This window comes from Lepus europaeus, chromosome 21 (genome assembly GCF_033115175.1).
Source record: "Lepus europaeus isolate LE1 chromosome 21, mLepTim1.pri, whole genome shotgun sequence".
NCBI lineage: Eukaryota > Metazoa > Chordata > Mammalia > Lagomorpha > Leporidae > Lepus > Lepus europaeus.
In genome coordinates, this window is record NC_084847.1 from 2,258,522 (window position 1) to 2,274,112 (window position 15,591).

The 15,591-nt window shown below is 48.4% G+C and overlaps 2 protein-coding genes across 2 annotated transcripts; both read left to right on the forward strand.

Moving 5' to 3' along the window:
• Positions 1–1,594: 1,594 nt before the first annotated feature.
• On the forward strand, positions 1,595–2,536 carry LOC133750249 (olfactory receptor 1361-like). The gene has a single exon (XM_062179736.1). The coding sequence runs from the start codon at positions 1,595–1,597 to the stop codon at positions 2,534–2,536; it is 942 nt and encodes a 313-aa protein (XP_062035720.1).
• A 10,441-nt stretch (positions 2,537–12,977) lies between these two features.
• LOC133750353 (olfactory receptor 1361-like) lies at positions 12,978–13,919 on the forward strand. The gene has a single exon (XM_062179923.1). The coding sequence runs from the start codon at positions 12,978–12,980 to the stop codon at positions 13,917–13,919; it is 942 nt and encodes a 313-aa protein (XP_062035907.1).
• The last annotated feature ends 1,672 nt before the right edge of the window (positions 13,920–15,591 follow it).

The window sequence follows — 15,591 nt, forward strand, 5'->3', positions numbered from 1 at the left end:
GAAGGGTCTGTGGATTAGGGGGCCATTCTAAGAAGATGATGATCCCACAGTGAGCTGGAAAGACATACCCAAAGAATTCAACTCTGGGAGCATGGGTTTCCTCAATCATGTAGGCTCTGTACTCCCTGATACATCTCTCCCCCTGATTACTAAAATGCCGTGCTCTATACAGTGCCTAAAGGGTCATACACGATTCTGTGAATGCTACCCTGGCATCCCTGTCGGCACATACTTCCCTTATTCTGTGCAGTAACTGACCGGATCTGAGATAACCACGAAATAGTGCCAACTACTGTGAAAAAGTAAGAATCAAAATAATTTAAAGATTGACTTTGAAGACCAAAAACAGGATGAGATGAACAGGATGAGGTTTTAGGGAGTTTGCTGTGGGACTTGCCACTGTCCATATTGCTTTGTCTCCAAGTTCTGGCCTAGAAGTTAGATCACATCCTTTGCCATCATTGCTGAGTCCATAGGGATTGAGAAATAGATGGGACAATTACCTTGAACTTGTCTGTAATGAGACTCTCAGGGAGTCTGGTCTCAGGGGTCATGGAAGCCATGTAAACACCTGTCTGTGACTCCCCACACATCCTTTCTGCATGGAGGGAGAAGGCTGTGACCATCTCCTCTTCCCTAGCTCAGAACCTGCCTGTTATGTCTAAGACTTCTCACTGCTTAGAGTAAGAGTGGTATTGGCCAATTCCTGCAGAGTGGAGAACACTTGACAGCAGCATTGCTAATGTCCGTCAGGTACTAGCATAACAGTGGGGATTCAGTATTCCTTTACTAATGATTGAAGTTTTTTTTTTTTTTTTGAGATTGATATTATTTCAAATGCAGAATTAGAGAGGCATAGAGTGACAGAAAGAGAGAGAGAGATAGGTCTTTCATCTGCTTGTTCACTTCAAAAATGTCCAAAACATCCATGTCTTGGTGAGGCTGAAACCAGGAGCCATGAGCTTCATCCCAGTGTTCCATGTGGGTGCAGAGACCCAAGCAATTGGGCCATCTTCTGCTGCTTTCCAAGGGAGAAAGCATTAGCAGGGATCTAGATGGAAAGTACAGAGGCTGGAACTTGAACTCACACCTATATGGGATGCTGGCGTTGGAGGTGGAACCTTAAAGTGTTACACGCGATGCGATGCGGGCCCCTGGTGGAAGGTTTTTAGGAACATTGATGCTAAATCTTCCCCATCCAGGCAGCAATAGTAAGATTCCTGAATTCATTAGCTGAAGGGTGATACAAACATAGTGATAATCAGCTATTTCTGTATCTTCTATGAACTGCTAAGGTCATACAGAAAGTTCATTGAGAGAAAGCCTGGTGCAAAGACAGAGAAGGGCTGTGTATGTGTTTACCTGTTGGTTTAATGTTAATGTTTAGAAAATTAAAAGGTTGAATCCAGTGGGACCAGCATCATGTGGGACTGAGGGTTGGAAGTTGTGGGTGTGGGGACCAGGGGTAGATTGACTACCATCTCTAACACAGGGTTCGTTAGCACGTCCATAGCTGGGTCTTGACTTCTGCATCCAGTCCCTCAGCTTTCCCATTTCTGTCCTCTTTATTTTCTCTGCATCTGGGCTCAGACCCATGGGAGGGGCCAACGAGTCGAGCGTCTCCGAGTTCCTCCTCCTGGGACTGTCGCGGCAGCCCCAGCAGCAGCGGCTGCTCTTTGTGCTCTTCCTGAGCATGTACCTGGCCACGGTCCTGGGGAACCTGCTCATCGTCCTGGCCATCAGCACAGACTCCCGCCTGCACACCCCCATGTACTTCTTCCTCAGCAACCTGTCCTTCGTGGACGTCTGCTTCTCCTCCACCACCGTCCCCAAGATGCTGGCCAATCACGCCCTCGGCACCCAGGCCATCTCCTTCTCTGGCTGTCTCACGCAGATGTACTTTGTCTGTGTTTTTGCTGATATGGACAATTTCCTCCTGGCCGTGATGGCCTATGACCGCTTTGTCGCCGTGTGCCACCCCTTACATTACACGGCGAGGATGACCCGCCAGCTCTGTGTCCTGATGGTCACTGGGTCCTGGGTCATTGCCAACCTGAATTCTCTGTTGCACACCCTGCTGATGTCACGACTGTCATTCTGTGGGGACAACGCCATCCCCCACTTCTTCTGTGATGTGGCTGCTCTCCTGAAGCTCTCCTGCTCGGACACACGGCTCAATGAGATGTTGGTTCTTTTTGAAGCAGGACTGATCATGATCGCCCCCTTTGTTTGCATCCTGGTGTCGTATGTCTTTATTGCTGCTGCTGTGCTGAGAGTGCCCTCCATTCGGGGCAGGTGGAAAGCCTTCTCCACCTGTGGCTCCCACTTGGCTGTGGTGTCTCTCTTCTATGGCACCATCATCTCCTTGTATTTCAACCCTTCGTCCTCACACTCGGCTGAGAAAGACATGGCATCTGCAGTGATGTTCACGGTGGTCACTCCCATGCTGAACCCTTTCATCTACAGCCTGAGGAACAAAGACATCAAAGCTGCTCTTGGGAAAGTGTTGACCGTGGGATTCATTTCTCCTCAGTGACACAGGATAAGGAAATCCTGGTGGGAACTACTGTGAAACTACACATTTGGCTGTTGTAAGGTAGATTGCTGTGTTGGGGGAACAAGAATCTGTATACAGATTCCTCAGTACCCTTCAGTCCCTCTTTGACTTCAATATTCTTTAGTGTCCTGTGGTGAAAATGTACTAAAAACACAGCTGGATGAAGTGGACGTGAATAGATTGGGTTATTGCTCATAACAATAAGAGATAACACTTATCCTCATGGAAACCTGAGGTGTCTCAATAGGAGGGTGCTACAGCAACTTGTAAGACCTGGATTGTGTGAAGTGATGCTGGTGAGGAATGAGGCACTGGGCTTTTTGCTCAGGATCAGAAGCTCTTACAGAGGAGGGACCATTCTGACTGGACCATTTGCTGTATTTTATCCAGAATGAAGCAAGAGTTGACTAAGGCCAAGGTGTAACTGACAAAGCTGCAGCAGTCGCTCATCTCAGTCCCCTTAGGGGGGCAGTGGATGATTCCAGTGGCTAGGACAGTATTCAGGTGTTTGCGCTCAGACAGGATTGCAGAGTGGCCGTGTTGTCCTGCTCCATGACGGTCACGGAGTGGCCTTGTTTGACGGTGAAGTTCTGTGAACATCTCCGTGTGAATCTGGTTGGTTTGGGAGTTCCTGGCCAGCTCCTGAGTGTCGTGATCGTCGCTGTTTTTCAGTGTGCAGACCTTGTCCTGAGTGTGTTTGAAGTGAGATTAGACTTGTTGGGGCTATGAGAGGGGTTGATGCAGAACTCCAGGAAACCCTGACTTGGCTACTTTTTTGAACTAATCATTTTTATTTCTTTTTAAAAGATTTATTTAGGTATTTGAAAGTTAGAGAGACAGAAGGAGAGAGAGAGGTCTTCCATCCACTGGTTCACTCCCCACATGGCCTCAGCTGCTCCGGGGACCAGGAGCTCCATTCTGCTCTCCCACTTGTGCCAGGGGCCTTCTTACACTGTTTTCTCAGTGGCATCAACTGGAAACTGATCAGAAGAGGAGCAGCCAAAAATCCAAAAGTGATGACATTGCCTACTTGGCTCAACCAACTGTGCAACAGTGCTGGTTCAGAGGGTTGACACTAGCTTATATATATATTTTTTATTTTTTTTTATTTTTGACAGGCAGAGTGGACAGTGAAAGAGAGAGACAGAGAGAAAGGTCTTCCTTTGCCGTTGGTTCACCTTCCAATGGCCGCCGCTGCTGGTGCGCTGCAGCCAACGCACTGCGCTGATCTGAAGGCGGGAGCCAGGTGCTTCTCCTGGTCTCCCATGGGGTGCAGGGCCCAAGCACTTGGGCCATCCTCCTCTGCACTCCCGGGCCATAGCAGAGAGCTGGCCTGGAAGAGGGACAACCGGGACAGAATCCGGCGCCCCGACTGGGACTAGAACCCGGTGTGCCAGTGCCGCTATGCGGAGGATTAGCCTGTTGAGCCACGGTGCTGGCCACTAGCTTATATTTTTTAAATTTTTCTTTATTTGAAAGGTACAGTTAGAGAAACAGAGAGAGAAAGAGATCTTCCATCTGCTGCTTTACTCCCGAAAGGGCTGCAACAGGTAGGGCTCAGCCAGCCTGAAGCCAGGAGCCAGGAGCTTCTTCTGGTTCTCCAACATGGGTGCAGTGGCCCAAGGACTTGAGCCATCTTCCACTGCCTTCCAAGGAATATTTGCAGGGAGCTGGATCGGAAGTGGAGCAGCTGGCACTTGAACCTGTGCCTATATGGGATGTCTGCATCACAGGTGTCAGCTTTACCCACTACCCCACAATGCAGACCCAGACGCTAGCATATTAATATTTTTCAGTTGCTTTCCAGAAAGTTTTTATAATTTGTTTTGGTCAGGGAATGTGATCTCTTTCTTATCACATCATTGGCAGCCCTGATTACTTAAAAATTCTCTTTCTTTGAGGGGCAGAGAGACACACAGAGCTCCCATCAGCTCATTCACTCACCAAATGACCACTGTGGGGAAATTAGACACATGAGGCAATTCAAAGATGGCACCCAAAGGAACTAAGGTGGGCGGAACACAAAGTTGTTTACCACCAAAGCTAATTGGCCACACAACATCAGGGGAAGTGACGACAACCGATAATGAATGTATAGACATATGGCTAGTCCTATAAAAATTGCCCTGTAAAATGTTCTTTTAAGTGATTGGTTGGTCCTGATGCCCTGCCCCAATGACTGCAGTTTTGTGCTTTAAAAGGCTCTGTTATGCATGAAATAAATGAGTTCTTGCTAGACTTGGCTCCCCGCTGTGTCTGATTGTCTCCGGGATCATGAGGCTGGGAAACTGGCAAGCAGCATGCTTACCTTTCCTCGGGCCCAGTCCCTCCTCGTACGGGTGGACGAAGACCCTGCAGACCACCTCAGTCAGGGTGGACTAGGTCAAAGCTGTGAGCTGTGAACAAAACTTAGATCTGTCTTGTGGATGGCAGGGACCCCAGCACTTGAGCCGTCACCTGCTGCCTCTCAGGGTGCGTATTAACAGGAAGGTGGAGCCAGGATCTAGAGCCAGAAATCAAACCCAGGTCCTCTAATGTGGAACAAGGGTAACTTAATTTCTGTACTAAGTGCCTGGTCCAGCTGGGGTTATTGTAATTTCTGAGAAGTGTGCCAGCTTATTAAGTAAACAGAATGTTGCTTCCACTAAAACTACAAAAGTGATTTTTAAAAATACTCTTTTTTAAAAAAAAATATTTATTTGAAATGCAGAGTTACACAGAGGCAGAGAGCGAGAGGAATTCCATCCACTGATTCACTCTCCAGATGGCCACAATGGCTAGAGTTGTGCTGATCCAAAGTCAGGAGCCAGATGTTTCTTCTGGATCTCCCACATGGGTGCAGGGGCCCCAAGGACTTGAACCATCTTCTATTGCTTTCCCAGGCCATAGCAGAACAGCCAGAACTTGAACCAGTGCCCATATGGGATGCTGGCACTGCAGGCAGCAGCTTTACCTGCTATGCCATAGCACCAGCCCCCAAAAGTGATATTTTCAAAAATTCTCATTGGGAGGCAGGCGTTGTGATTCAGCAAGTAAGACTGTGACTTGAGATGCGTGCATTCACTATTGGGATGGGAAATTTCAGACCCACATAAGAACAGACAGCAAATATTAGTGAACCCGCATGAGCATCACCTAGATGCGGTAATTATCTGTTCATTATCCATTGATCATCCTGTTCCACCTGTACCCCTAGTCTCTTTCCCCTTCCTGGTTTCTTTTAAATGCCAGATATCATTTCGTGCCTAGATGGTTCTTTGTGTATCTTTAAAAGGTAAGGACTCTTGGGAGTGAGAATTTGGCACAGTGGTTAAATCGCCACTTGTGATGCCTATAGCCATATCAGAGTGCCTAGTTCAAGCCATTTCCTTTCACTGAGCACCCTAAGAGGCAGAGGGTGATGGCTCAAGTAGATGACTCCTACCACTCATGTGGGAGACCTGAATTGAGCTCCTGGATCTGGCTTTACCTGGCTCTGACTGATTCAGGCATTTGGGGAGAGACCTAGGAGATGGAGATTTCTGACTATCTTTCTATATATCTCTGCTTTTTAAATTATAAATTAATTTGAAAATTGAGAGTAGATATATGAAAGTTATTTTAACCAAGTTGACCTCAAGGAATTTATATAATTTTGCATCCTGATTTTTGACTTTCCATTTTCCACGTAACCAGTACATTCGATGTGATATTTACAGTTGTATGACATTTCATGGTATGGATGTGTTATATGTGACTGACTTGGATAATTCCAGCCTGAGCAGATTCAGTTCCCTATGAGTGTAAATCATGCTGCAGCAGACAGCAGGCTCACACCGCTTTGTCTACCGGCATCAACATTTGTTGAGGTGGATTTGTTCCTGAGAGGAGGAGTGTGGTGGGGGCAAGAGGTGTGGAGTCACCACACAGACCCCGGGAGTCAGGTGAAAGCAGGCCTGAGGCAAGCAGCCGGCAGACTCATTTATTTCAGTTGCTACGGCTGCTTATATAGCCAAGGCAGCCAATCTGATCAAGGGGCGGTCTACGCCCTAACCAATCACAGCCTGTTGCTAGGCAGTTTCCAAAGCCATCCAATCACAGCCTGTTGCCAGTCAGGCTCTGTTGTCATGTTGTTTCCAAAGCCATCCAATCACGGCCTGTTGCCAGGCAGTTTTTGTTGTCAGCGGCCATCTTGGCATGACCTTCTCACCTTCTCATTCCCCCACAAACATTTTCATAGGCTACTGGGTGAGCTGCTGCAACAGCAGGGACTTCCTTTGTCCACTCTCCCTGCCCAATGACACTGGCCTTTTCTATATCGAGTCCTGCATCCCCTGATTGTTGACAAAAGATCTCAAAGCTCATTCGTCCCATGGAGTCAGGCATGCCCCAGGTTAAGAAGGTCCTGTGTTCACTCGAGGATGCTGCATGTCCTTTCAGTCCCTTCTTGACTTAAGTTGTAATGGGTCAGCAATAAAAGTCATCACCTGGGCTTACTTGTAGCATGGCCTTGCCAGATGCATACCTGGTGTTGTCTCCAGTGAGTTGTGTGACTCCAGAAAAGGATTCATGTCTTTGGTGTTAGATGGTCTTTCTTTTTAAGCATCTGTTTATTTAGTGTGAAAGTGAGAGATGGTGAGAGAGAGATCCTCCATCCTTCATTCACTCCCTGGATGGCCTCCAGGGCCAGCACTGAGCTGGCTGAAGCCAGGAGCCAGGAACTTCTGATTCTCCCACGTGGGTAGCAGAGGCCCAAACACCTGGGCCATGTTGTGCTGCTTTACCCAGCCATTAGCAGGGACATAAATCAGAATTCCACAACACTGGCCCCAGTACTTGGGTTTATACTTGTCTCCAATACTTGAATATCTTCCTGATAATGTGTACCTTAGAAGGCAGGGGTGATGGCTCAAGTAATTGGATCCCTGCCATCCAAGCAGGAGACCAGCACTCAAATATGGGACGCCAGCATCCTAGGTTGTGATTGAACATTCTGAATCACAACACCTTTCCCTAAATGAGAATATTTTATTTATTTTTAAAAAGATTTATTTATGTATTTGAAGGCAGAATTAGAGAGAGAGAGAGAGGTCTTCCATCTGCTGGTTCACTCCCCAAATGGCCACAACAACTGGATGCCAATCAAAGCTAGGAGCCTCCTCTGGGTCTCCCATGTGGGTGCAAGGGCCCAAGAACTTGGACCATTTTCTACTGCTTTCCCAGGCCATAGAAGAGAGCTGGAGCAGAAGTGGAGCAGCCAGGTCTCAAACAGCACCCATATGGGATACAGGTGCTGCAGGTAGCAGCTTTACCCACTATGCCACAGCACCGACCCCAAGAATATTTTTTTTGACAGGCAGAGTGGACAGTGAGAGAGAGAGAGACAGAGACAGAGACAGAGAGAAAGGTCTTCCTTTGCTGTTGGTTCACCCTCCAATGGCCGCCGCGGCTGGCACACCGCGCTGATCCGATGGCAGGAGCCAGGTGCTTCTCCTGGTCTCCCATGGGGTGCAGGGCCCAAGGACTTGGGCCATCCTCCACTGCACTCCCTGGCCACAGCAGAGAGCTGGCCTGGAAGAGGGGCAACTGGGACAGAATCTGGTGCCCCGACAGGGACTAGAACCCGGTGTGCCGGCGCCGCAAGGTAGAGGATTAGCCTATTGAGCCATGGCGCCAGCCAAGAATATTTTAAAATATTACTTTCTTAGCTTTAGTGGGAGCAAAAGTCAATATTTTCAAATTCATTCTTGCTTATCTGCACTTTATCTGAGAGAATTTCCACCTACAGTGATTTCTCTTCACCAGGTGAAGGTCTAAAGTAATATTAAGTTATCTTGAATCTTACTGGATTTGTCCTTAAAATTTTGTTATTTTGTGAGTACTGTTGATTGAATTTTGTTTTTCAAATATGAATTAAATGCTATTTATCTGGGTTACTGAGGCCTTAGGTTTTACACTTTGCCTCAGTGTTATTCAGAGCCCTGCACTGCTGCTATGAGACTAGGAGAAGGGGGCATCACACTGATCCACCCATGGCAGGTGCTGGGGGCGGGGTGCTGACTCTGTGAGCATGCCCCATATGCCCAGGAACAGGACCAATCAGAGGTGGCACCACTGGGCCCTCCCTGTCTCCACCCTTGCTAATCTTTTTCCTGATTGGTGCATTTCCATCTAGTTAGGAGAGGGTGGAGGCCTCAGTTCACAGTTGTCTTGGTGAGTCAGTATGGTGCCTTCTGTTGCTACAGGAGCCAAAAACTGGGAACATGGACATAGAGCTGAAGTTCTTACTGTGGCAGGTGCCTCAGGCTCTTTGGCCCCTGAGAGACAGGAATTGGTGCCCCAGGGTTCATGGCCACCAAAAATGGGCCACTGACACTTCCCAGAATCCCTGTCTACTCAGTCTCTGCCCCCCCCCCCATCTCATTACTGAGGGTCACAGGTGTTGAGGGTTCCCATCCTACCTCTTCAGGTGGAGACTGAAATCTAAAGGTGTCGTGTGCAATCTGGAGGTCCTGTAACGTGGGGAGGGTGGCTGGGGAGATGAGCGTGTTTAACCAGTCAGTGTCGGTGGGTCCGGGCCCTCTCAGAGTGAAGGCTCCTCTTCAAAGGCTAAGCCCTGCTGCTGCGGTCTCACTCAGGTTTGTCCCTGACGGGTTCACGTGCTGGAAGCTCGGTTCTTATGTAACTGTGTTGAGAGATGGTGGATTCCACTGTCGGGATCTTTATGACATCCCAGGCAGCACCTAGCACTGAACAGATGACATCCGTAGAAAAACCTGTGGTGAACATGGCTTCCTGAATGTGTGAAAGTAGTCAGGAGAGGGCACCGTGGACGCAGCAGCTCAGTCACCTGAGGTTGGAGGACTGTCAGAATGTGTGTTAGGGAGGGTGGATTCATCTGTCAAGTTGGCATCCCATAGACCTGGTCTATAACCAGGGAACCCACTTGATCATAAATGATGTGGCAGCTGGTTGCCACGGTGACCCCCAGTGATCCCGGCCTCCTGTAATCCCTCCCACGTTGATCTGGGATGAGTGTGCAGGCAGTAGTGTGCAGGAAGCAATGGCATGTGACTTCTGGAGCTGTGACTTAAAGGATGTTGTGGCTTCTGTCATGCATCTTGAAGCCCTGCTCGGGGGACACCAGCAGTTCTGTGTGAGGACACTTCACATTAGCTCTGAGTGGAGGTCCAGGGAGAAGTGAGGTTGCTGCCAGTGGCAGCGAATGAAGGAGGAGCTCTCCTGGAGGAGGAGCCTCTGGTACTGAGCCCCTGCCGCCAGCGTACCTGCAGTCTCACGCAGAAGCCTGACCCTGAACCATTCCGCTAAACCACAACACAGTCTCGACCCGCGGGATCTCTGTGAGGCAAACGTTTGCTGTTCTTTGCTGCTGTGTGTTGGAGTGGCTTGTTGCCTACTATGAGGATAAGTGTAGATAATGGATCCAAGGGTAAGTCCGGTGTCTGTGAGACTGACTGGCATTTATGTGTACGCATTCCCTGGGGTAACTGACCTCACTGACATAGTGAAGACCCGAGAAGGGCACAGTCTGAGGCTGTTGTACGTTTGGGCTGCTGTGTTATTGGACACAGTGTACTGTTCCTACCATGGACAATTCAGGGTGACGTCAGAAGTTTATGGCTAATGGAATTCAAGGATAAGTTTATTTGGGTACAATGAAATTTGAGTCCCATACATTGTTTTTCATAATATGCATTTCCAGCAACTTTTGACATCCCTTTTACTTACATATTTCAGCTATCCTTCTTTTTCTTTGATTGCTTTTCTTCATGTTATACGCATAAGCAGGATGTGTCCTGACTGGTCAGCTTTCAGGTTGGACTCAGAAGTTCCAGTCTGTCATCATGGGATCATGACCAGAGCAGAGACCTGGTTGTGGACCTGCATGCGGTAACTGGTGGGACTGTGAGTCGTGTCCCCATTGCGTGAAGGATGGCTGCATCGTGGTAGGCCAGAGAATCTCTTTTCTACCGAAGAGCAAACTGGAGAGAGGGGCATGTGGCAGGGTGAATACTGTGGTCATTTCTCTGGCTTCTTTACTTCTCGATTTCTGTGCCCCCTTCCAAAGCTTAAGTAATCACCCCCCTCACAGTTCTTGGGGTGAGAGCCTGTGTCTCCCTATGGAACCGAAACCCTGAGTAGCTGATTTCCCAGCCCCTCTTTCTGCCTTTTACTGAGGGAAGGGGGGACCCAGGTGACGGCCATAGGAGAAGGATGGATTCCCGAGGCAGCAGTGCTTCTAGTAGCTTCCTCTGTACAATGTGCGCTGTCCTCTAGCAGCATCCTCTGGACAGTGAGTCTGTGTCCAAGCCACGGACTGCAGCCTTTATGCTGGGAGGCAGCAGCAGCGTCTGTGTGCTGATCAGAACAGTGTGGTGGCTCAGTGTGGGCCGCTGGAGCTGCTGTGTGGTCCTCCAAGCCTTGTTCTCCAGCCATCCAGTGTTTCAGAGGTGTCTTCTGTGGTTTGAGTATGTCTCTCAAAATTCGTATGTTTGGAAGCCTAATGCCCAAAGCAACAGTGTTGAGAGTGGAGCCCCTTTACAGGTGTTCAGGTTCTGAGGGCTCTGCTGTCAGCAATGTATTGACACCGTTATATCAGGAGTGGGTTTCTCCTAAAGAGAATTAGTTCAGCCCATAGTTTGCTCTGTCTTGCCTCGCCCATCTTCTTTGGTAATGCAGTTTATCGTGTTATGACACAGCAGAAAGACCCTTGCATGGGCAGCCCTGACCTTAGTTACCAGCCTCCGGAACTAGGAAAAAAAGCAAATCTCTATCCTTTACCCACTACCCAGTCTACAGAAATCTGTTACAACAGCAGAAAATAGGCTGAATCAATAATCCTCATCATTTTCACAAAATCGTTTTCTGTGTAGCTCAGTAAGACTTGTTTCGTTATTTGCAACTTAGAGTAGTGAGGGACACTACAGTGTAGTCATTCATCAGAAAATGACTTGAGCCCTGAACTAGACAGCTGTCAGTTTTTTCTCCAGCTCACCTCTACTTCTGTCTTTTCATTTTTAAATCTTATTATAGGCGTTTGCCTCTCCATCTGTGAAATAGCCGGTAGACAGTTGCAAGCATCTAGGTTTGTAGCCTACTTAGAATGACCTGTTGACATTCAGTTCCAGTGCCAGCTCCGTCATGCAGTCGTCATTTGTTCCTGGGAAGTGGGTGATGGACCTCCCAGATGGTTGATGGGTCAGGGCCCTGTTCTCAGAAAAGTGTGCTCTCCTGTGACGTGGGACGACATATGCAAGCAGTTCTGCTGTGGGTGAGGGGTTTCCTCAATGATGTTGTGTTGTGTCACGCCCTCCTCAATGTCGCTCTCCCTCCACCATCACACAGTGGTTTTTCTGAACAGCCAGTGCTTTAAGGGATTAAGCGCCACTCTGTGATGCCCCCCTGACATCTTGGCCTGCAAACACATCCCTGCTATCTACAGGACATGACCAGGCATGAGAAAAAAAGATGTTCATTCCAGGAATCTTGCAGGGACCCCAGTTTCTGAGCTATGAAAGTAAGAAGATGAGACCTGTGAACAAAGTCTAGGTCAGGATAGAGATGTAGTTTGAGATCCCAGGCAGTTTCATCTGGGACCTGTTTCCCTCCAGATTGCTTCATCCGTTAGTTCTGATCCAAGGGTTAGATAAGAAAGTTGGCCCACAGGGAGCAGGACCTGGCACAATTACTTTCTCTTCCTCTCTAACAAGACTCTCAGGGAGTCCGGTCCCTGTGGCCGTGGAGGCTGCAGTAAACGCCTGTGTGTGATGTCCCCTGGAGGCTGCTATAAACTCCTGGCTGTGACGCCCCAGACGTCTTCCTGTGCAGGGGGAACAGCTGCTCTGCGCTTGCCCAGAGCCTGCATGCTCTCCAGACTGCTGTCCAGGGAAGAAAGAGGAAAAGAGACCAGTTCTTTGGAGGGAAGAATACTTGACAACCATCTCCCCACGTCTCCCAGGTGCTATGTGACTGTGGAAATGTCAGTCTTTCTTTACTAAAGATTGAGGTCCTTGGAGAAAGCCCCAAATCCTCCCCATTCATAGGAAGCAGCAGTAAGAATCCCGACTCCATCAGCCTGACTTGGGATAAAGATAGTAATGAGCAGCTTTTCTCTTGTCTGGACTAGAGTGTGGTGAGAGCCTGAGAATGTTGAGGGAGACCCACATACTTGCAGAGCAGGGCTCTGGGTGTGCCTGCATGTTGTTATGGTGTAAAAAACTACAAGAACCAGGCAGCGGGAGCAGCAGCATCTTGGATCAGGTGTTGACAGTTGGGGGCGCATGGGTTAGGAGAAGATCCTGACAGAACAACCCACTCCAGATTCTGTTCACACGGCTGTGACTGGGCTTGACTGGTGGCAGTCACATCCTCATAGTCTGCCTCTTGGAACTCACTCTACTCTGCACCTGGGCTCAGACCCATGGGAGGGGCCAACGAGTCGAGTGTCTCCGAGTTCCTCCTCCTGGGACTCTCGCGGCAGCCCCAGCAGCAGCGGCTGCTCTTTGTGCTCTTCCTGAGCATGTACCTGGCCACGGTCCTGGGGAACCTGCTCATCGTCCTGGCCATCGGCACAGACTCCCGCCTGCACACCCCCATGTACTTCTTCCTCAGCAACCTGTCCTTCGTGGACGTCTGCTTCTCCTCCACCACCGTCCCCAAGATGCTGGCCAATCACGCCCTCGGCACCAAGGCCATCTCCTACTCTGGCTGTCTCACGCAGATGTACTTTCTCTTCATATTCATGGACATGGACAATTTCCTCCTGGCCGTGATGGCCTATGACCGCTTTGTTGCCATATGCCACCCCTTACATTACACGGCGAGGATGACCCGCCAGCTCTGTGTCCTGATGGTCACTGGGTCCTGGATTGTTGCCAATGCGGATATGCTGTTGCACACCCTGCTGATGTCACGACTGTCATTCTGTGGGGACAATGCCATCCCCCACTTCTTCTGTGATGTGACTGCTCTCCTGAAGCTCTCCTGCTCGGACACACGGCTCAATGAGATGATGATTCTTTTTGAAGCTGGACCAATAATGATCATCCCATTTCTTTGTATCCTGGTGTCGTATATCCTTATTGCCTGGGCTGTATGGAAAATGCCATCCACACGGGGCAGGTGGAAAGCCTTCTCCACCTGCGGCTCGCACCTGGCAGTGGTTTCCCTCTTCTATGGCACCATCATCGCTGTGTATTTCAGCCCTTCGTTCTCGCACTCGGCTGAGAACGATATCACATCCGTGGTGATGTTCGCAGTGGTCACTCCCATGCTGAACCCTTTCATCTACAGCCTGAGGAACAAAGACATGAGACGTGCCCTTGGTAAAGTGATGGCCATGGGATTTCTTTCTCCTCAGTGATCCGGGGTAAGGAAATCCTAGAGGGAACTAGTTAGTCTGAAAGCCATTTATGTACTGCGTGAAACTGCACATTTGTCTGTTGTAAGAGAGACTGCTGAGTTGGGGGAATGAAACTGGATACGGATTCCTCAGGTTACAGGTGGGAAGAGGGACCCTTCAGTCTAATGACTATTACTACTGTGTCTTCCAGTGCCACCCACCCACCAAAAGCACACCTGGATGAAGCGGGGGTGAATACATTGGGTTATTACATGTTATAACAAGGGAGCCCACACAGCATCATGAACCCTGAGGCGTCTCCACAGGAGCGTGCTATGGAAGTCTCGTAAGACCTGAGACTGTGTGAAGTGATGTTAGCGAGGAATTAGGAATTGCATCTTTGCTCTGGATTGGAAGCTGTTATACAGTAGGGATGACTTGGACCATTTGACTATCTATGTAACTGCCTTTCAAAAATAGACATATTTTTAAAAAGACATGGAATCTTTTCCAGGATATAACCACATAGCATTATTGCATCTTAGAAAATTAACTCCTTGTCGGCATCCCATATGGGCACTGGTTCGTATCCCTGCTGCTCCACTTCCAGTCCAGCTCTCTGCTGTAGCCTGGGAAGGCAGTGGAAGATGGCCCAAGTCTTTGGGCTCCTGAACCCACGTGGGAGACCTGGAAGAAGCTCCTGGCTCCTGGCTTTGGATCAGTGCAGCTCTGGCAGTTGCAGTCATCTGGGGAGTGAGCTGGCGGATGGAAGATCTCTCTCTCTGTCTGCCTCTCCTTCTCTTTCTGTGTAACTCTTTCAAGTAAATAAATAAATCTTTTTTTTTAAAGAAAATTAACTCCTTAATGTTATTAAATATGCTCAATTGTCTAGTGACAATAGTTTTTCTTGCATATTTTAATACAAAACTCAAAGTTTACATATAACAATTGACTGCTATATCTGTTTTTTAAAAAAGATTTATTTTATCTATTTGATAGAGTTACAGAGAGAGGTAGAGACAGAGAGAAAGAGGTCCTCCATCTATTGGTTCACTCCCCAAATGGCTGCAACGGCTGGAGCTGAGCCAATCCGAAGCCAGGAGCCAAGAGAGCTTCTTCTAAGTTTCTCATGTGGGTGCTGGGGCCCAAGGACTTGGGCCATCTTCTATTGCTTTCCCAGGAGATTAGCAGGGAACTGGATCAGAAGTGGAGCAGCAGAGACTCGAACTGGTGCCCATATGGGATGTCAGTGCTGCAGGCCAGGGCTTTAAGCACTAGCTTCTACATCTTTTAACTTTAAAATTTAAACTTTAGGTTCCCTTTACATATATTTTATTCTTGCTGTATATTTGTTGAATAAATCGACCCATTTGTCTTATAGAGTCTTCCACAGTCTGGATTTTGATAAGTACACCTCCGTCATGTCATTTAAAATGTTCTTCTGTTCCCTATGTTTCCTTTCAGTGGAATTTCAATCAGAAGCTTGATCAGACTGAAATTCTGATTTTTTTGACACTACCACATCAGAAAGTACAGGATGTCTGGTTGTCTCTTTTCTTCTAGTGTTAGCATGTAGTGGTACTTAATGCCCTGCCCCAAACTCATTAGAAGCTTATTTCCTTTTCTTGTCCAGTTGCTTTACCTAGGATGTCCAGTGTGATGTTGAATAGGATTGATGAGGCCGGCACCGTGG